The sequence below is a fragment of the Macaca thibetana genome, chromosome 2 (genome assembly GCF_024542745.1).
Source record: "Macaca thibetana thibetana isolate TM-01 chromosome 2, ASM2454274v1, whole genome shotgun sequence".
NCBI classification, from domain to species: Eukaryota; Metazoa; Chordata; class Mammalia; order Primates; family Cercopithecidae; genus Macaca; species Macaca thibetana.
In genome coordinates this window covers 105,545,705-105,568,768 of record NC_065579.1, presented here as the reverse complement: position 1 = coordinate 105,568,768, position 23,064 = coordinate 105,545,705, and the positions used below count along the sequence as shown (strand labels likewise).

General features: G+C 40.7%; 1 protein-coding gene across 6 annotated transcripts in view; it reads right to left on the bottom strand.

The window, feature by feature from the left end:
* The window catches only part of DOCK3 (dedicator of cytokinesis 3), a 688,972-nt gene that overhangs the window by 131,899 nt on the left and 534,009 nt on the right, over positions 1 to 23,064 (bottom strand). For all 6 annotated transcript variants that reach the window (XM_050780657.1, XM_050780653.1, XM_050780654.1 and 3 more), the window contains 3 exons: positions 18,691 to 18,774; positions 17,544 to 17,644; positions 2,895 to 2,976 (listed from right to left, as the gene is read on the bottom strand). In XM_050780657.1, the coding sequence (XP_050636614.1) occupies positions 2,895 to 2,976; positions 17,544 to 17,644; positions 18,691 to 18,774 (267 nt within the window). The remainder of the gene's footprint in view (positions 1 to 2,894; positions 2,977 to 17,543; positions 17,645 to 18,690; positions 18,775 to 23,064) is intronic.

The window sequence follows — 23,064 nt, the reverse complement described above, 5'->3', positions numbered from 1 at the left end:
TATCCAGATTCTACAAAGAACTTAAACAAATTTACAAGAAAAAATCAAACGACGCCATCAAAATGTGGGCAAAGGATATGAACAGACACTTCTCAAAACAAGATATTTATGCAGCCAACAGACATGAAAAAATGCTCATCCTCACTGGCCATCAGAGAAATGCAAATCAAAACCACAATAAGATACCATCTCACACCAGTTAGAATGGTGATCATTAAAAAGTCAGGAAACAACAGGTGCTGGAAAGGATGTGGAGAAATAGGAACACTTTTACACTGTCCGTGGGACTGTAAACTAGCTCAACCATTGTGGAAGACAGTGTGGCAATTCCTCAAGGGTCTAGAACTAGAAATACCATTTGACCCAGCAATCCCATTACTGGGTATATACCCAAAGGATTATAAATCATGCGCTATAAAGACGAATGCACATCTATTCACAACAGCAAAGACTTGGAATCAACCCAAATGTCCATCAATGATAGACTGGATTAAGAAAATGTGGCACATATACACCATGGAATACTATGCAGCCATAAAAAAGGATGAGTTCATGTCCTTTGTAGGGATATGGATGAAGCTGGAAACCATCATTCTGAGCAAACTATTGCAAGGACAGAAAACCAAACACCACATGTTCTCACTCATAGGTGGGAATTGAACAATGAGAACACTTGGACATAGGGTGGGGAACATCACACACTGGGGCCTGTCGTGGGGAGAAGGAGGGGAGAGGGAGGAGGGGGGAGGGATAGCATTAGGAGATGCTATCTAATGTAAATGACGAGTTAATGGGTGCAGCACACCAACATGGCACATGTATACATACGTAACAAACCTGCACGTTGTGCACACGTACTCTAGAACTTAAAGTATAATAATAATAATAATAAAACAAAAACAAAAACAAAACCCAAGCCCTTTCCCATCTAGGCTTTTAAAGATTCTGTTTCCTCAGTCTGGAGTGCTCATTCCTTAACTCTTAACACTGACTTCAGCTCGGAGATCACCTCCTCGGAGAAGGTTTCCCAAACCCTTGATCTGAAGTAAACCCCCCTTTCCAGCTAGTCTGTTCCATTATCTTGTTTATTTACTTCATAGTACTCAACTATTTTTTTTTTTTTTTTCTTGAGATGGAGTTTTGCTCTGTCACCCAGGCTGGAGTGCAGCGGCACGATCTTGGTTCACTGCAACCTCCGCCTCCCAGGTTCAAGCAATTCTTGTGCCTCAGTCTCCCGAGTAGCTTGGATTACAGGTGCATGCCACCATGCCCGGTTAATTTTTGTATTTTCAGTAGAGATGAGGTTTCACCATGTTGGCCAGGCTGGTCTTGAACTCCTGACCTCAGGTGATCTGCCCGCCTTGGCCTCCCAAAGTGCTAGGATTATAGGTGTGAGTCGACACGGCCAGCCAAGTTTTTTTTTTTGTTTTTTGTTTTTTGTTTTTTTTTTAACTGACTTTGTAAGCCAAGGTTGGTGGCAACATTAATTAGAATTACGATAAATACATGTATTTATCTGTTTTATGTATATTGTATGTCTTTCCCCACTTGAATGAAAGTACTATGAAGCCCTAGCCATTTTTATTTGGGCCCCTGCTGAAACTCCAGTGGTTAGTACAATGTCTGAAGCATGGCAGGTATCAAACAACATTGACTGAATGATTAAACAAATTATTTTTAGGAGAAATTAACTTCTGTGCTGCCTTCTCCAGTATCCTTAAGCAATTATTTTTTAGGCTCATATAGAATCTTTTGCATTTAACTCAACTTTTATCCACTCAAAGATTGTTAGGTACCTGACAGGTGCTAGGGTTCTGAGAATAAGAGAACCCAGGCCCTTTCCTCACATGCCTCAGCACCCTGCCCTACACTTGTGTTCGTGCCGCCCCTTAGGACACTGCAGATATGTTCTTGAAGAAGATGGGCTGATTTTATTCATCATTGCATCTCAGCCCCTAGGACAGATGGTACTGCTCAGTAGACATTTGTATGAAAGAGGACAGAAAAGAACTTTGTAGCCTCAGATTTTTACAGAATGTGCAAAGAAGAAGCAGGGTAAATGCAAATCTATGATTTGACTTTGCCCCTTCAGTCTGATAATGTTTGAGAAGACATTATGTTGCACCTGTTAAACATGTGGAAAAGGACAAAAACACAGGTCCAGTACTACTCTGTGCAGGTGATGTGATACTAAAAGAGGACAGAAATAAAGCAAAACTAATTTGCTTTTTTTTTTTTTTTTTTGCAGAAGCAGTAGCCATGAAAAGAAGTTACCAGACAGTGAGTTAACTCAAAATGAGAACAGTCCCCTGTCAATTGGAGCTACCCAGCAATACAAAGGGGTGCCTTGTCAGGGAACCTGTCCAAGCAGGAATGCTGACAATGGTCACGACCATGGAAGACCACAGTTCTTCCTAAGGCCACAATTTTAAGATTATCTTCTTCTGAACAAATCCACATACAGTGCATCTACTCAGCTTTTTTTACTTAAAACAGTTCAAAAAATGAATGCTTAGTAACTACCAAAAAACAGAACACTATTAGAGGATCTTAATTCAATCAACATTGCCACCAACATTGGCTTAGAAGGAGTTATTATACTTTAGCCAGTGGTAGAAAGGACTGATACTATGGGTAAGAAATCAGGCAGGGGAGGATGGCCAGGAGCCATGTGCATATCATCTCTCCCTCCTTCTTTAAAATTACCAGGAATAAAGGTTTTCTGGGACAAAATCAAGGTAAAGAAAGAGAAATTATGTGGATCAAGACAGTAATTCCTGAAAGCAGGCCAGGTACTGCGATGTCAACATTTGTCATGCACATTATATCATTGAGATTACTCACAAATAATTGCATGAGTGGGTCTCTTATGTATGGAGAGGTTAGTACATTACCCGCATGGCTTCTTGAATGTGGTCCTGTCGAATCAGTTCTGCTGAGCAGTCCATATACCACTTCAAACAGCGGATGAGCTCCCTGGGAAAGAGAACAGTTCCAGAAACCCCACTTTAATTCAAAAGTAATGCAGACTGAAATGTTTGTAGCCCTGAATTAGGCAAATAGGAAATAATATTCTGCTGATAAGCTAGAAAGGAGTGGCAGATCCATTATAGCTTTGGAATATTCAGGTCATCTGAGAACAAACAACACCCTTTGTCCATAGGAGTTGCCACATTTTAAACAGCAATTAAAATAACTTTTCCCCACTATCTCTGACATATATTTCTTTTTGATTACAAGAAAGTTTCCACCCAAGTCTGGGCAACATGGCGAAACCTTATCTCTACAAAATAATACAAAAATTAGCCAGGCATGGTGGTGCACGCCTGTAGTCCCAGCTACTCAGGAGGCTGAATCAGGTGGATCAATTGAGCCCAGGAGGTAAAGGCTGCAGTGAGCCATGACTGTGCCACTGCACTCCAGCCTGGGCAATAGAACAAGATCTCATCTGAAAAAAAAAAAAATAGTTTTCCTAAAGACCTGGACTGGATGTGTATATTTTTATTTTGTCTTAAATTGCTAGGTTTTCAGAACATCTGACACCAGCTAGTAAATAGTAGACTCTGAATAAAAGTATGTAGTCCCAGGAGTCCCTATTCACAACCCCTGCTCTATCCCATCTACCTTATTTCCTTAGGAATAAGTCATCTGAATGGAATGAGATTACTGGGTCAGAAGGTCTGCATATTTATATGGCAACAGAGCACAGAGGTCAGGAGTATAGGCCGTGGATATTCTGGAGCCTATCAATATCTAGTTTTGTATCATTGAATGAGTTATTTAATCCCCTGTGTCTCGTTCTCTTCAATGAAAATATGGGGAAATGGTACATCTCAAAGTTATTGTAAACACTAATAGAATGACGCATATAAAGCACATAGTACAGTCCACTCTCCAAAGTGACATTAAAGTATCAGAGTTCCAGTGACTCCATAGCCTTGCCACCATTGGGTTTTATTTATATTTTCAATAATTATGCTAATTTCGCATAAGAAAATGGTGATTTCTGGCTGGGTGTGGTGGTTCATGCCTGTAATCCCAGCACTCTGGGAGGCTGAGGTGGGTGGATCACAAGGTCAGGAGTTTGAGACCAATCTGGCCAACATAGTGAATCCCCATCTCTACTAAAAATACAAAAAATTATCTGGGTATGGTGGTGTGTGCCTGTAATCCCAGCTACTTGGGAAGCTGAGGCAGGAGAATCATGTGAACCCAGGAGGCAGAGGTTGCAGTGAGCCAAGAACAGGCCATTGCACTCCAGCCCAGGCGACAGTACAAGACTCTGTCTCAAAAAAAAAAAAAAAAAAAAAAAAAAGAAAGATGAAAGAAAGAAAGAAAGAAAGATGAAAGAAAGAAAGAAAAGAAAGAAAGAAAGAAAGAAAGAAAGAAAGAAAGAAAGAAAGAAAATGGTGATTTCTTATTGCTTTAATGGTCTTATTTATTTTTTTCTTTGAGACAGACACTTGCTCTGTCAACCAGACTGGAGTGCAGTGGCGCGATCTCAGCTCATTGTAACCTCTGCCTCCAGGGTCCAAGCAATTCTTGTGTCTCAGCCTCCCAAGCAGCTGGGATTACAGGAAGGGGAGGATGCACCACCATGCTTGGCTGATGTTTGTATTTTTAGTAGAGATGGGGTTTCACCACGTTAGCCAGGCTGGTCTCGAACTCCTGGCCTCAAGTGATCCACCTGCCTCAGCCTCCCAAAGTGCTGGGATTACGGGTGTGAGCCACCATGTCTGGCTTGCTTTAATGGTCTTATAACCTGTGTTTCTCACATTTGTTTACTAGTTATATAAACTCCTTTATGAACTGTCTTTTTATATTCTTTGACATTTTTTTGTGGGTGCTATTTTAGCTATTCAAATGTTTCTCATGGAAAAAACAAGACATTTTTAGCAGCTTTACCATCATTTCCTAGAAGTAAAAGTATAGCAACTATGTAACAAACTATAGTTTGAAATATCAGCTGAAAGCCCACAGCTAACATCAAACATAATGGTAGAAGACTGAAAGCTTTTCATCTAAGATCAGAAACAAGATAAAAATGCTCGTTTTTGACATTTTTATTCAACATAGTACTGGAAGTCCTAGCCAGTAACATTAGGCAAGAAAAAGAAATAAAAGACATTCAAATTAAAAAGGAAGAATAAAATGCTCTGTTTTCAGATGATACAATCTTATATGTAGAAAACCCTAAAGAATTCCCCCAAAAAACCTGTTAGAACTAATAAATTCAGTAAAGTTGCAGGACACAAAATCAACACAAAAAATAAAATACATTTCTATATGCTAAAAATGAATAATCTGAAAATGAAATTAAGACAACAATTCCATTTACAAGAGCATCAAAAAGAATGAAATACTTAGGACATATTTAAGGAGACAAAAGAGTTTTATACATGTTGCTTAAAGAAATAAAAGATAGCAATAAATGGAAATATATCTTATATTCATGAATTAGAAGGTTTAATATTGTTATTAAAGATGTAAATGCTACCCAAAGTGATCTACAGATTCAATGCAATCCCTAACACAATTCCAACGGTATTTTTTGAAGAAAAAAAAAAGTCCATCCTAATATGGAATTGCAAGTGACCTGGAATAGCCAAAAGCATCTTGAAAAAGAGGAACAAAATTGCGGTCTCACACTTCCTGATTTCAAAACATCACAAAGCTACAGCAATCAAAACAACGTTGAATTAGCATAAAGACATATTTATAAAACAAGGGAAAAAAATAGGCCAGGAATAAAGCCTCACATATATGGTCAAGGGGCCAAAGTACCACCCTTTTGACAAGGATGCCAAGGCCATTCAGTGGGGAAAAGACAGCTTCGATAAATGGAACTGGGAAATTGGATATCCACATGCAAAAAGAATGAAGTCACACACTTATCTTACACAATATACAAAAATTAACTCAAAATGGATCAAAGACCTAAATGAAAAGGCTAGAATTATAAAAGACTTAAAAAAAAGACAGGTGAGGAGGGCGGAGCAAGATAGTGTTGGAAGTTCTGGCTAGGGCAATTAGGCAAGAGAAAGAAATCAAGGGTATTCAGTTAGGAAAAGAAGAAGTCAAATTGTCCCTGTTTGCAGATGACATGATTGTATATTTAGAAAACCCCATTGTCTCAGCCCAAAATCTCCTTAAGCTGATAAGCAACTTCAGCAAAGTCTCAGGATACAAAATTAATGTGCAAAAATCACAAGCATTCTTATACACCAGTAACAGACAAACAGAGAGCCAAATCAGGAATGAACTTCCATTCACAATTGCTTCAAAGAGAATAAAATACCTAGGAATCCAACTTACAAGGGATGTAAAGGACCTCTTCAAGGAGAACTACAAACCACTGCTCAGTGAAATCAAAGAGGACACAAACAAATGGAAGAACATACCATGCTCATGGATAGGAAGAATCAATATCGTGAAAATGGCCATACTGCCCAAGGTAATTTATAGATTCAATGCCATCCCCATCAAGCTACCATGAGTTTCTTCACAGAATTGGAAAAAACTGCTTTAAAGTTCATATGGAACCAAAAAAGAACCCGCATCTCCAAGACAATCCTAAGTCAAAAGAACAAAGCTGGAGGCATCACGCTACCTGACTTCAAACTATACTACAAGGCTACAGTAACCAAAACAGCATGGTACTGGTACCAAAACAGAGATATAGACCAATGGAACAGAACAGAGGCCTCAGAAATAATACCACACATCTACAGCCATCTGATCTTTGACAAACCTGAGAGAAACAAGAAATGGGGAAAGGATTCCCTATTTAATAAATGGTGCTGGGAAAATTGGCTAGCCATAAGTAGAAAGCTGAAACTGGATCCTTTCCTTACTCCTTATATGAAAATTAATTCAAGATGGATTAGAGACTTAAATGTTAGACCTAATACCATAAAAATCCTAGAGGAAAACCTAGGTAGTACCATTCAGGACATAGGCATGGGCAAAGACTTCATGTCTAAAACACCAAAAGCAACAGCAGCAAAAGCCAAAATTGACAAATGGGATCTCATTAAACTAAAGAGCTTCTGCACAGCAAAAGAAACTACCATCAGAGTGAACAGGCAACCTACAGAATGGGAGAAAATTTTTGCAATCTACACATCTGACAAAGGGCTAATATCTAGAACCTACAAAGAACTCAAACAAATTTACAAGAAAAAAACAAACAACCCCATCAAAAAGTGGGCAAAGGATATGAACAGACATTTCTCAAAAGAAGACATTCATACAGCCAACAGACACATGAAAAAATGCTCATCATCACTGGCCATCAGAGAAATGCAAATCAAAACCACAATGAGATACCATCTCACACCAGTTAGAATGGCAATCATTAAAAAGTCAGGAAACAACAGGTGCTGGAGAGGATGTGGAGAAATAGGAACGCTTTTACACTGTTGGTGGGATTGCAAACTAGTTCAACCATTATGGAAAACAGTATGGCGATTCCTCAAGGATCTAGAACTAGATGTACCATATGACCCAGCCATCCCATTACTGGGTATATACCCAAAGGATTATAAATTATGCTGCTATAAAGACACATGCACACGTATGTTTATTACAGCACTATTCACAATAGCAAAGACTTGGAATCAACCCAAATGTCCATCAGTGACAGATTGGATTAAGAAAATGTGGCACATACACGCCATGGAATACTATGCAGCCATAAAAAAGGATGAGTTTGTGTCCTTTGTAGGGACATGGATGCAGCTGGAAACCATCATTCTTAGCAAACTATCACAAGAACAGAAAACCAAACATCGCATGTTCTCACTCATAGGTGGGAACTGAACAATGAGATCACTTGGACTCAGGAAGGGGAACATCACACACCGGGGCCTATCATGGGGAGGGGGCAGGGGGGAGGGATTGCATTGGGAGTTATACCTGATGTAAATGACGAGTTGATGGGTGCAGCACACCAACATGGCACAAGTATACATATGTAACAAACCTGCACGTTATGCACATGTACCCTACAACTTAAAGTATAATAATAATTAAAAAAAAAAAAAAAAAAAAAAAGACAGGTGAAAGCTTCATGACATTAGGCAATGATTTCTTGAAAATGACACCAAAAGCACAGGCAACAACAAAAAACAAGGTGGACTACATCAAAAATTTAAAAACTTCCGTGTCTCAAAGGCCAAAATCAACAGTGAAAAGGTAACCAAGTGATTGGGAAAAATATTTATAAATCATATAACCGATAAGGGATTAATACTCAGAATATATAAACAACTCCTATAACTCAACAATAAAACAAATAACCTCTTTTAAAAAAATGGGTAAAGGACTTGAATAGACATTTCTCCAAGGAAGATAATTAGGGAAACACAAATAAAAAACATAAAGAAATATCACTCTACACCCATTAGGGTGGCTACTATCAAAAAAACCCCCAGAAATCAGCCTGGCCCTCAATGGCTCTGGAGGAAAGGTGAGTGAACTATTAAGGAGTAATTTGCTCTTACCAATGGCCTCTGGAACCCTGACAGAAGGAGAACCCTCAACTACCACAGATACTTGAGTTGGCAGGGAGAGCTGCTTAGAGAAGTGGTAGGTGTAGCAAACCAGCTGATGTGGAGCCCAGGGGTGTTGGTGTGGGAGTGTCGGCAGTGGTGCATAGCCAGGGATGGCCATCCCCTTAGGCTTGACTTGCTCCCATGGGAGACTTCAGCCCTAGGGGAACTGTTGGTCTTGAACTCTACAGGGCGGTCTTGCTCATCAGATGGGGCTGGTCTATCCTGAGTACTCCTTGATCGGCTGGCCTCTCCTGGGGCCCAAGTCTGGCCATACCTGCTTGCAGGGCAGCCTCAGGTGACCTGCGGGCCCCACATCATAGTTTCTACACAGACCATGCTTGACGGTGGGGAGAGCTCCACTGCAGCGACCCTATGCCACGCACCAGCCCGCATGCCCCCTCCCCATACTGCAGGTTCCCCAGGACCCATGGCAACTCTCCACAATGCTTTACTGGCTTGTGTCTGCACTGGCAGGTTTTGCTTTCCTTTTTCCATTAAAAAGTGGGCTAGCATGTAGGAGTGCAGCCTGCCCCCTGCTCCCACCACCACTGCAGATAGAGCCTTGGTGGGCACAGAGCCAGCCAGCCCTGCCCCTGCCAGTGCCCCACCCTTGACCTAACACTGTGCAGAGAATAGCAGATCATCCCCTATCCTGAGTGACCACTTCTGCTTGCAGGACACAGAGAAAGCACCCAGACCTTCAGTGTCCCAACCCTGCGCCATCACCACCTCTACTGTGACTGTGCAAAAGTTGCCAGCAGGGGCCCCAGCTCTGCCCAGCTGTGCTGCCTCTGCCACCTTGGTCAACACGTGCAGGGAGGCAGGTACCCTGGCACCAGCACCTGCTAGCACTCTGCCACAGGTGACTCTGCCACAGCTGCTATACCCACTGCTGCTGGCACATGTGAAAGGGGATAGATCCAGCTGTCACTGCACTATGAAATACTTTGGCTTACACCACCCAGCCAAAGTGAAATGGCCAGCAGTCTGGAAGCATCTCAGCCTACCCAGTACAGTGGATTCCTAACCTTGAGGAGCCAGAGAACAAAGTTGGGGCCCAATACAAGTCTCCAAGTTGTGTTAGAGTGCACAGTCCAGGAGTTAGGAGTTGAGCACTGACCCCTAAAATGTTCCAGAAATGAATCCAGCTGGCTGAATCCACCTTACACCACAATCAAACACTCAAGGTCATCAAATAGGATAAAAGGAAAAAAAAACCAAAACTCATCCAAAGGACAGCAACCTCAAAGACTGAAGAGTGACAAGCCCACAAAGACGAGAAAGAACCAGCACAAAGACCCTGGCAACTCAAAAAGCCTTCTTTCCTCCAAATGATTGCATCACCTCTCCAGCAAGGGTTCTGAACTGGGCTGAAAGGGCTGAAATGACAGAAATAGAATTCAGAATATGGATAGGAATGATGATCATTGAGCTACAGGAGTATGCTGAAAGTTAATCCAAGGAAGCTAAAAATCATGATAAAACAATGCAGGAGCTGACAAACAAAATAGCTAGTATAGAAAAGCATGTAACTGACCTGACAGAGCTGAAAAACACTCTACAGAAATTACAAAATGCAATTGCAAGTATTAACAGCAGAATAGACCAAGTTCGGGAAAGAATCTCAGAGCTTGAAGACTGGCCTTCTGAAATATGACAGTCAGACAAGAACAGAGAAAAAAGAATGAAAATGAATGAACAAAACCTCTGAGGAATATGGGATTATGTAAAGATACCAAGTCTACAACTCACTGGTGTCCTTGAAATAGACGGGGAAAACGGAACCAACTTAGAAAACATATTTCAGGGTATCATCCATGAAGACTTCCCCAACCTAGCTAGAAAGGCCAACATTCAAATTCAGAAATGCAGAGAACCCTAGTAAAATACTTCACAAGAAGATCATCTCTAAGACCCATATTCATCAGATTCTTCAAGGTCAAAATGAAAGAAAAAAGTATTAAAGGCATTTAGAAAGAAGGATCAGGTCACCTACAAAGGGAAGCCCATGAGACTAAAAGTGCACCTCTCAGCAGAAACCCTACACATAAGAAGAGACTGGGGGCCAATATTCAACACTCTTAAAGAAAAGAAATTCCAACAAATAATTTCATCTCCAACCAAACTAAGCTTCATAAGCAAAGGAGAAATAAGATCCTTTTCAGACAACCAAATGTTGAGGGAATTTGTTACCACCAGACCTGCCTTATAAGAGCTCCTGAAGGAAGCACTAAATATGGAAAGAAAAGACCATTACCAGCCACCACAAAAACACACAAGTACACATACCAGTGACAATATAAAGCAATTACATAAACAAGTCTGTAAAATAACCAGCTAACATCATAACCGGATCAAATCCACACATATCAATACTAACTTTGAATATAAATGGACAAAATTTTCCATTTAAAAGGCATAGAGTGGCAAGCTGGATAAAGAACCATGACCCATTCTCAGCAAACTATCACAAGAGCAGAAAACCAAACACCGCATGTTCTCACTCATAGGTGGGAACTGAACAATGAGATCACTTGGACTCAGGAAGGGGAACATCACACACTAGGGCCTATCACGGGGAGGGGGCAGGGGGGAGGGATTGCATTGGGAGTTATACCTGATGTAAATGGCGAGTTGATGGGTGCTGATGAGTTGATGGGTGCAGCACGCCAACATGGCACAAGTATACATATGTAACAAACCTGCACGTTATCCACATGTACCTTAGAACTTAAAGTATAATAAAAAAAAAAGAAAGAAAGAAAAAAAAAAAGAACCATGACCCATTCATATGCTGTCTTCAGAGAGACCCATCTCACATGCAGTGACACAAGTAGGCTCAAAATAAAGGGATGGAGAAAAATCTACCAAGCAAATGGAAAACAGAAAAACAGTAGGGGTTGCAATGCTGATTTCAGACAAAACAGATTTCAAACCAACAAAGATTACAAAAGACAAAGAAGGGTATTACATAATGTTGAAGAGTTCAACAAGAAGACTTAACTCTCCTGAAGCATATATGCACCCAACACAGGAGCACCCAGATTCGTAAAGTAAGTTCTTAGAGGCCGTCACAGAGACTCAGACTCCTACACAATAATAGAGGGAGACTTCAACACCACACTGACAATATTAGACGTATCATCAAGACAGAAAATTAACAAAGATATTCAGGACCTACACTGGCACTAGATCAAATGGACCTGACAGACATCCTACAGAACTCTCCACTCAAAAGCAACAGAACATACATCTGTCTCATTGCCATATGGCATATAGTCTAAAATTGACCACATAATTGGGACACAAAACACTCCTCAGCAAAATCACTGAAATCATACTCTCTCAGACCACAGCACAATCAAATTAGAAATCAAGACTAAGAAATTCACTCAAAACCATAAAATTACATGGGAATGGAAAAACTTGCTCCTGAATAACTTCTGGGTAAATAATGAAATTAAGGCAGAAATCAACAAGTTCTTTGAAACTAATTAAAATAAAGATGCAATATACCAGAATCTCTGGGACACAGGTAAGGCAGTGTTAAGAGGGAAATTTATAGCACTAAATGCCCAAATCAAAAAGTTAGAAAGACCTCAATTTAACCGCCTAACATCAGAACTAAAAGAACTAGAGAACCAAGAGCAAACCAATCCCCAAACTAGCAGAAGACATGAAATAACCAAAATCAGAATTGAACTAAAGGAGGTTGAAACACAAAAAACCATTCAAAAGATCAATGAATCCAGGACGATTTTTTGAAAAAAATAAAATAGACTACTAGCTAGATGAATAAAGAAGAAAAAAGAGAATATTCTAATAAATACAGTCAGAAATCAAAAAGGGGATATTCCCTTTGACCCCCACAGAAATACAAATAACCATAAGAGAATATTATGAACACCTTTATGCATATAAACTAAAAAATCTAGGAGAAATAAATAAATTCATGGACACAAACACTCTCTCCCAAGAGTGAACCAGGAAGAAATGGAATCCCCAAGCAGACCAATAATAAACTCTGAACTTGAGTCAGTAACAGCCTACCATCACCACCACCACCACCACCACCAGCCCAGGACCAGACAGATTCACAGCTGAATTGTACCAAATGCACAAAAACATGAGGCCAGCAGCTGGGCATGGTGGCTTATACCTGTAATCCCAGCACTTTGGAAGGTCGAGGCAGGCAGATCACGAGGCCAGGAGATCGAGATCATCCTGGCCAACATGGTGAAACCCTGTCTCTACTAAAATACAAAAAAAAAAAAAAAAAAATTAGCCAGGCATGGTGGTACACACCTGTAGTCCCAGCTACTCAGGAGTCTGAGGCAGGGGAACCACTTGAACCCAGGAGGTGGAGGTTGCAGTGAGCCAAGATGGCACCACTGCACTCCAGCCTGGCGAAGCGCAAGACTCTGCCTCAAGAAAAAAAAAAAAAAAAATGGGGCCAGCATCATTCTGATACCAAAACCTGGCAGACACACAACAACAGCAAAAAGCTACAGCCCAGTATCCTTGATGAATATTGATGCAAAAATCCTGAACAAAATACTGGTAAACCAAATCCAGCAGCGCATCAAAAAGCTTTTCCACTACAATCAAGTAGGGTCAAGTAGGGTTTATCGGCCGGGCGCAGTGGCTCAGGCCTGTAATCCTAGCACTTTGGGAGGCCGAGGTGGGCAGATCAACTGAGGTCAGGAGTTCAAGACCAGCCTGGTCAATATGATGAAACCCCATCTCTACTAAAAACACAAAAATCAGCCGGGCGTGGTGGCATGTGCCTGTAGTCCCAGCTACTTGGGAGGCTGAGGCAGAAGGATCACTTGAACCCAGGAGGTGCAGGTTGCAGTGAGCCAAGATGGCACCACTCCACTCCAGCCTAGGTGACAGAGTGAGACTCTGTCTCAAAATAAATAAATAAATAAAACGTAGGCTTTATCTTTGGGGTACAAGGTTGGTTCAACATATGCAAATCAATAAATGCGATTCATCACATAAACAAAACTAAAGACAAAGCCCCCTTATCTCAATGGATGCAAAAAAGGCTTTTGCTAAAATTCAATATCCCTTCATGTTAAAATCTCTCAATAAACTAGGTATTCAAGGAAGATGCCTCAAAATAATAAGAGCCATCTATGATACACCTATAGCCAACAACACACTGAATGGGCAAAAGCTGGAAGCATTCCCCTTGAAAACTGGTATGAGACCAGGATGTGCTCTCTCACAACTCATATTCAACACAGTATTGGGAGTCCTGGCCAGGGCAATCAGGTAAGAGAAAGAAATAAAAGGCATCCAAATAGGGTGACAAGAAGTAAAACTATCCCTCTTTGCACACAATATGATCCTATAGCTAGAAAACCCCACAGTCTCAGTCTAAAAGCTCCTTAATCTGATAAACAATTTCAGCAAAGTCTCTGGATACAAAATCTACGTGCAAAAATCACTAACATTACTATATGCCAACAACAGTCAAGCCAAGAGCCAAATCAGGAATGAAATCCCATTCACAATTGCCACAGCACACACAAAATACCTAGGAATACAGCTAACCAGGAGGTGAAAGATCTCTACAAGGAGAACTATAAAACACTGTTCAAAGAAATCAGAGATGACACGAACAAATGGTAAAACATTCCACACTCATGGATAGGAAGAATCAACATCATTAAAGTGGCCATCCTGCCCAAAGCAATTTATAGATTCAGTGCTATTCCTATTAAACTACCATTGTTATTCTTCACAGAACTAGAAAAAAAATTGTTTTAAAATTCATATGGAACCAAAAAAGAGCCTGAATAGCCAAGGCAATCCTAAGCAAAAAGAACAAAGCTGGAGGCATCATGCTACCTGACTTCAAACTATACTACAGGGCTACAGTAACCAAAACAGCATGGTACAAAAAACAGACACGGTGGGTGGATCACGAGGTCAGGTGATCAAGACCATCATGGCTAACATGGTGAAACCCCATCTCTACAAAAACACAAAAAATTAGCCAGGCATGGTGGCAGGTGCCTGTAGTCCCAGCTACTTGGGAGGCTGAGGCAGGAGAATGGTGTGAACCCGGGAGGTGGAGCTTGCAGTGAGCCGAGACCGTGCCACTGCACTCCAGCCTGGGCGACTTAGCAAGACTCCATCTCAAAAAACAAACAAACAAACAAAAACCAAAAAAAAACCCCAAAAAACCAGACACATAGACAAGCAGAACAAAATAGCGAGCCCAGAAATAAGGCTGCATACCTACAACCATCTGATCTTTGACAAAGCTGACAAAAACAAGCAATGGAGAAAAAGGCTCCCTATTCAATACATGGTGCTGGAATAACTGGCTAGCCATATGCAGAGTATTGAAACTGGACCCCTTCCTTACACCACATACAAAAATCAACTCAAGGTAGATTGAAGACTTAAATGTGAAACCCAAAACTATAAAAACCCTGGCAGACAACCTAGGCAATACCATTTTTGACATAGGAATAGGCATAGGTTTCACAACAAAGCCAGAAGTAATTGCAACAAACGCAAAAATTGACAAATCAGATCCAATTAAGCTGAAGAGCTTCTGCACAGCAAAGGAAACTATCAACAGAGTGAGCAGACAACCTATAGAATTGGAGAACATTTTTGCAAATTATGCATCTGATAAAGGTTTAAGATCTAGCAACTATAAGGAACTTAAATTTATTTTTAAAAAACCCCAAAAGACCCCATAAAAAAGTGGGCAAAGGACCTGACTTTTCAAAGGCCAACAATCATATGAAAAAGGCTCAACATCACTAATCAGAAAAATGCAAATTAAAACCACAAGATACCATCTTGCACCAGTCAGAATGGCTATGATTAAAATGTCAAAAAAGAACAGATGCTGGTGAGGTTGCAGAGAAAAATGAATGCTTATATACTGTTGATGGGAGTGTAAATTAGTTCAACCATTGTGGAAAGCAGTGTAGCAATTTCTCAAAGACATAAAAACAGAACTACCATTTGACCCAGCAATTCCAATACTGCATATAAGCCCAAAGGAATACAAATTGTTCTATCATAAAGACACATGTGTGCATAGGTTCACTGCAGCACTGTTCACAATAGCAAAGACATGGAGTCAAGCTAAATGCCTATCAATGGTAGACTGGATAAAGAAAATGTGGTACATATATACCATGGAATACTACGCAGCCATAAAAAAGAATGAGATCATGTATTTTGCAGGAACATGGATGAAGCTGGAGACCATTATCCTTAGCAAACTAACACATCAACAGAAAACCAAATATCACATGTTCTCACTTATAAGTGGGAGCTACATAACGAGAACGCATGGACGCATAGAGGGGAACAAAACATACTGAGGCCTATCGGAGGGTGGAGGGTAGGAGGATGGAGAGGATCAGGAAAAATAACTAATGGGTACTAGGCTTAATACCTAGGTGATGAAATAACCTATACAACAAACCTCCATGACACACATTTACCTATATAACAAATCTGCACATGTACCCCTGAACTTAAAATACAATTAAAAAACAAACAAACAAAAAAACCCCAGAAAATAGGCTGGGTGTGGTGGCTAATGCCCATAATCCCAACACATTGGGAGGCTGGAGGAGGAAGATTGCTTGAGGCCAGGAGTTTGAGACCAGCCTGGGAAACATGGTGAGGCCCCTTCTCTACAAAAAATTTCTTAAAAATTAGGCAGGCATGGTGGCATGTGCCTATAGTCTCAGCTACTCAGGAGGCTGAGAGAGGATGATCACTTTAGTCTGGAAGTTTGAGGCTGCACTGAACTATGATCATGCCAGGAAAAAAAAAAAAAAAAAAAAAAAAAAAAAAAAAAACCCAGAAAATAGCAAGTCTTGGTGATATGTGGAGAAACTGGAACCCTTGTGCACTGTCAGGATGTAAAACAGTGCAACCGCTGTGGAAAACACTATGGTGTTTCCTCAAAAAGTTAAACATAGAATTACTATATGCAGCCATCCCACATCTCTGTATACACCCCAAAGAAGTGAAAGCAGGGTCTTGAAGAGATATTTGTACACCAGTGTTTATAGCAGTATTTTCAATAGTCAAATGGTGGAAGTAACTCACGTGTCCACAGATAGGTGAATAGATGAATTTAAAAATGTGGTAAATGGCCAGGTGCGGTGGCTCATCACACCTATAATCCCAGCACTTTGGGAGGCCAAGGCAGGTGGATCACAAGGTCAGGAGATCGAGACCATCCTGGCTAACACGGTGAAACCCCGTCACTTCTAAAAATACAAAAAATTAGCTGGGCGTGGTGGTGGGTGCCTGCAGTCCCAGCTACTCGGGAGGCTGAGGCAGGAGAATGGCGTCAACCCGGGAGGTGGAGCTTGCAGTGAGCTAAGATTGCACCACTGCACTCCAGCCTGGGCGGCAGAGCAAGACTCCGTCTCAAAAAAAAAAAAAAAAAAAAAAAAAAAAAAAGTGGTAAATATATACAATGGAATATTATTCAGTCTTAGAAAGCAATGAATTCTGACCCATGCTAAAACATGGATGAGCCTTGAAGACATTATGCTGGGTAAAACAAGCTACCCACAAAAGGACAAATACTGTGATTACACTTACATGAGGTACCTAGAGTAGTCAAACTCATAGAGACAGAAAGTAGAATAGAATGGTGGGTGCCAGGGGATAGGGGAGGGGAGAATGGAGAGTTATTTTTAATGATTACAATATTTCAGTTTTTTAAATGAAAAGAGTTTTGGAGATTATCTAGAGTTCTGGTGATGGTTTTACAATGATGTGAATGTACTTAATGTCACTGAACACTACACTCAGAAAATGGTTAAGATGGTCAATTTTATGTTATGTGTATTTTATCAAAATTACAAATATAAAGTTTTTAAAAAGTCAGCTGAACTTTTTAAATGGTGGTTGCAGTTAAACTTTTTTAAAGCCTGTATTTCTACTCAAACACAAGTCCTAATGATGATACCAAATGGAACTTACTTGTATGCCAGAGCTCCAGCAAAGTGCTTTTGGATATATGTGTCCATCACAGGTCGAAAGTGGAAATACTTGATGTCTCGGAGCAGGTTGATGATGAACACCTGGGAGATATGGAGAGTAAGCCACCAGGGTTCACTGGAGGCCTCAAATCTATCCCTAGCAGGAAACAGAGTCTTCCTTCTCCAAGGAATGGCAAATTGTCAGTGCTTTCCTCTAGCATTCCTCATGGGTAGTGAATGTAAGATTTCCATTCTGTGTCTATACTTCTGTCTTGTCTTTTCTCTAACACCCCAGCCTCCTAATTCAGACCCAGGCTCATCAGTCTCTTCCTGTATTTACTCTGAGCCTCTCCCTTCACAATAACGCTGGGTAGGGAAAGGCAAAACAATATGTGTGCAGATGGCATAAACAATAAGGTGTCCCCCAAAACTTGGAGAAGACAGGAGAAAAAGCTTGTCCTCTGAGCCAAATCAGCCTATGAAAGGCTGTGCCCTTCAGAAATGGGGCTGGTGGACAGGGAAGTTAGGACGAAGAAGAGCCAGAGGGGCAAACTATGCAAGTACTCATTCCAACTCTCACCTCTGCTCCCCATCTCTCAGAGTATCTGGCTCTCTTTGAATGTGTGGCTCTCCATGGGACTGGATATATTACGCAAAATGCACTAAACATTCAAATCCCTGTCCATTTTCATTAACCAACCTTCTGAGACTCTAGTTCTGAAACAACTGCACAGATTCTGGACCTGCACAGGTCTCTAGAGACCAGCACTGGTAAGTCTCTGCTTTTCATGATGGTTATAACCTACTCTGTAAGCGAAAAAATGGGCCATCTGATTTCTTGTATTACTCTCTGGGTTTCTGACCTCATGGAGGTCACTATTTCAGGGGCCAGGCATACTGCAATAGTGATGAGATGGAAGATCCAGAAACTATAAAGCCAAGGTCTGGACTTGATCATGTTGGATTCTTCAAATTTGATCTGCCTGGTTGGTTGCTTGGTCTTCCTTGGGCGACACTCCTTAGTCCCTTTTCTATTGGAAACAGCTACATCTTGTGCTGATTCACTCTAATAAATTGCTTCCCTGAAATTTTCTGAAATATATGACAGGAATAATTAATAAAAGTAAAGAGTCGGGAAGGTGACTTACCAGAGACTGGAAAACCAACAGGCCGTACTTCTCTGTATTATCATCCAAAATCACAAAGAGTGTATCTAAGATGTCCTGCAGAAACTGAAACAACATAAAAAGCAGAGGGTTCATGTCTCAGGACCTTACATGCACAAACTTCCATAAACCAATGAATTTAACTTCCAATAAAAAAGTGAAAGATCTCTTAGGATCTCAAAATACCACTTAAAAATCATCTAGTACCCTGACCCTCCACCCAGCTAAGTGATAACTAGGTGGACTTGGGGTGTTGGCTTATAGCCCAAAGGGCCCCAAGAAAGACTTAGAGAGGCTCTTCCCGTTCGGTGGGTGATACATGTCTAAGGAAAGGGCAATGACCTAAAAACCACAGAACACCTATGCAGAATAGCAATTTTGAAATAAAAACAATCTAAGTGATACTGATGCTAAATTTATTTTGAGAAAAAGAGCTCACTTTACTGGTATCCCCAAAAGTTCAGTAGTCTCTTGCTCTCTACTGTGGCCTAACTATATAGAGTATATTTGGATAAGGGTATGGCAAACTAGGCTTTACCTACAGACATTATTTTTTGGTCTAAGAATTAGTATTACAGGAGAAGGGAGAATGCAGTCAATGAGGGCTGTCAGTGGGGGTAAAAAATGTGGCAGTATTTTTGTTGTTGTTTGAGCATGTGACTATTTTTTAGATGCAAAACAAAGGAAGAGAATAATAAATATTGACGGACACTTGCAGCCTTTAAAACTCAAGTATATCCTTCTTCCAGTTTATAAGATACAATGTTTACAATTCATTTCTGAAAAATATGAGGCAGAAGGTGTAGATAGGGGTAATAATGATGGGTCAAGACTGGCCATGGGTTAACAGTCTTTGGGGCTGGGTTGGTTCTTTATACTATTCTATATACTTCTGCATATGCCTGAAATCTTCCAGTAAGAAGTAAACATATTTCAAAATGCTAGCACATTCTCTTTACATTCTCTTCTGTGGGGAAAAGAGAGATCAGACTATTCCTGTGTCTATATAGAAAGAAGCAGACATAAGAGACTCCATTTTGTTCTGTATTTGAGATGCTGTTAATCTGTGACCCTACCCCCAACCCTGTCCTTGCAAGAGACACGTGCTGTGGTGACTCAAGGTTTAATGGATTTTGGGCTGTGCAGGGTGTGCTTTGTTAAACAAATGCCTGAAGGCGGTATGCTTGTGAAAAGTTATCACCATTCTCTTAATCTTAAGTACCCAGGGACACATACACTGCCAAAGGTCGCAGGGACCTCTGCCTAGGAAAGCTAGGTATTGTCCAAGGTTTCTCCCCATGTGATAGTCTGAAATATGGCCTTGTGGGAAGGGGCCTGATCGTCCCCCAGCCTGACACCCGTGAAGGGTCTGTGCTGAGGACTAGTATAAGAGGAAAGAAGGTCTCTTGGCAGTTGAGATAGAGAAAAGCATCTGTCTCCTGCCCGTCCCTGGGCAATGGAACATCTCGGTGTAAAACCTGATTGTATGTTCTGTTTACTGAGAAAGGAGAAAACTGCCTTAGGGCTGAAGGTGGGACGTGCTAGCGGCAATGCTGCTCTTTATGCACTGAGAAGGTTTATGGAGATGTTTGCAAATGCATATCAAGGCACAGCACTTTTCCTTAAACTTATTCATGTCACAGAGATCTTTATTCATATGTCTTACTGCTGACCTTCTCCCTATTATCCTGCCACTTTCCTTTTTTCTAAGATGATAAAGATAATGATCAATAAATACTGAGAGAACTCAGAGACCGGTGCTGGCATGGGTCCTCCGTATGCTGAGCGCCGGTCCCACTTTTTCTTTCTCTATACTTTGTCTCTGTGTCTCATTTCTTTTCTCAAGTCTCTCGTTCCACCTAACGAGAAATGCCCACAGGTGTGGAGGGGCAGGCCACCCCTTCATCTTCTAGCTAGCTGGAGACAAATTATTGATGCTAAAACCAGATATGCTGGTAGGATGTTCTCTTCTCAGGAATATAAAAGCTCACCCTTGAAAAGGCAACAGACTTCTTAATATCTTGTTTACTGGTTGATGTTTTCAACATTCTTAGAAGGAAAATATGAGTATGAATTTATCTTAAGTTTCAAAACTAGCATTAGATTGTTCTGAATAGTTTAAAAATTTTTATGATAATCTGATCACATAATTAAAACAACATTCATACATCAACTTCATGAAAGTACACAGTGGTATACAGGCTTTAAAACTCTTCCTCATTTGGAAACACTGTGTTGTATATTATTGAGTTAATGGAGCTGTGAAAGCAAAATTAGATGGTGCATTTTTTCTAATTCATTTGACACTTACAATGGCAAAGCTAAGAATGTTCATTATGCACAGGATGCCTCCTCCAGATTTAATCTCTAGTCTACATTCCATTGCTTGCTGATAACGAAAAATACTTCCATTTTCCTCACTAGAGTTTAGTCCACTGTGTAGGATTCACCTGATGGGCTTTCACCACCAGGAAGTGCCTGGGGTTTTTATTGAGCTAAGGGGAAACACTCCGCCCAGAAAAGCCCTATGAAGGCAACTGGGGACTGGCAGTGTTGATGTCAGCCTGCTAAAGCCATTAGATAGGGAATGTCACAAAGGTACAGTTAATGTAGGGGTAAGAAAGGAAGGTATTATGGACTCCAAGTGAGAGACTAGACAAAATCAGCAGGTACAAGTCAATGAGCAGTATTTGGAGTTCTTAAAATTAGGAGAGTAGAGCCAGAAAGATATCAGGCTTAAATATAGTTTTTAAAAGTTAATAAACTGAGGCCGGGCGCGGTGGCTCAAGCCTGTAATCCCAGCACTTTGGGAGGCCGAGACGGGCGGATCACGAGGTCAGGAGATCGAGACCATCCTGGCTAACACGGTGAAACCCCGTCTCTACTAAAAAATACAAAAAAAAAACTAGCTGGGCGAGGTGGTGGGCGCCTGTCGTCCCAGCTACTCGGGAGGCTGAGGCAGGAGAATGGCGTGAACCCAGGAGGTGGAGCTTGCAGTGAGCTGAGATTCGGCCACTGCACTCCAGCCTGGGCGACAGAGCGAGACTCCCGTCTCAAAAAAAAAAAAAAAAAAAAAAAAAAAAAAAAAAAAAAAAAAGGTTAATAAACTGATATGCTATATACCTTTAAAAACAGAAGCTAACAAAAAAATCCCAAAGTATGATTTCTTGAGTATGACCCCCAAAGCAAAGGCAACAAAAACTGATACAAAAAAACAGACAACTCATGGATTGGAAGAAAATATTTCCAAACCATGTATCTCTGATAAGGAACTAATATCCAAAATGTATAAAGAACTCAAACAACTCACTAGCAAGGAAACAACCCAATCAAAAAGATGGGAAAAAGGACCTGAGTAGACATTTCTCAAAAGAAGATACACAAATGGCCAACAGATATATGAAAAAATGCTCATCATCACTAATCATCAGGGAAATGCAAATCAAAACCACAATGAGATGTCACCTCATCCCAGTTGGGAGAGCTATTACCAACAGATAAAACATAACAAGTGTTGGTGAGCATGTGGACAAAAAGGAATTCTTATGCACTGTTGCTGGGAATGTAAATTAATACAGCCATTATGGAAAACAGTATAGAGGTTTCTCAGAAAACTAAAAATAGTATTACCATATAAGCCAGCAATCCCACTACTGGGTATATGTCCAAAGAAATTGAAATCAGTAGGCTGAAGATGTCGTGGACATCTTCAGAACATGGGAGATGTCTGCACTTCTATGTTCACTGCAAAATTATTCATAATGGCTAAGATATGGAAACAACCTAGGTGTTCATCAGCAGATGAATGGATAAAGAAAATGTGGTATATGTTAAAAAAAGCCAGTAGCTTTTCTCTATACCAACAACATTCAAGCTGAGAGCCAAATCAAGAATGCAATTGCATTTACAGTAGCCATACACGCAAAATACCTAGGAATACATCTAACTGAAGTGGTGAAAGACTTCTACAAGCATAACTACAGAATACTGCTGAAAGAGGACAGGTGCGGTGGCTCAGGCCTGTAATCCCAGCACTTTGGGAGACCAAGATGGGAGGATCACTTGAGGTCAGGGGTTCAAGACCAGCCTGACTAACATGGTGAAACCTCATCTCTACTAAAAATACAAAAAAAAATTAGCAAGGTGTGGTGGCACATGCCTATAATCCCAGCTACTAGGGAGGCTGAGGCAGGAGAATCACTTGAATCCGGGAGGTGGAGGTTGCAGTGAGCCAAGATTGCGCCATTGCACTCCAGCCTGGGCAACAAGAGCGAGACTCCATCTCAAAACAAACAAACAAACAAATAAATAAATAATACTGCTGAAAGAAAAAATAAATGACACAAACAAATGGAA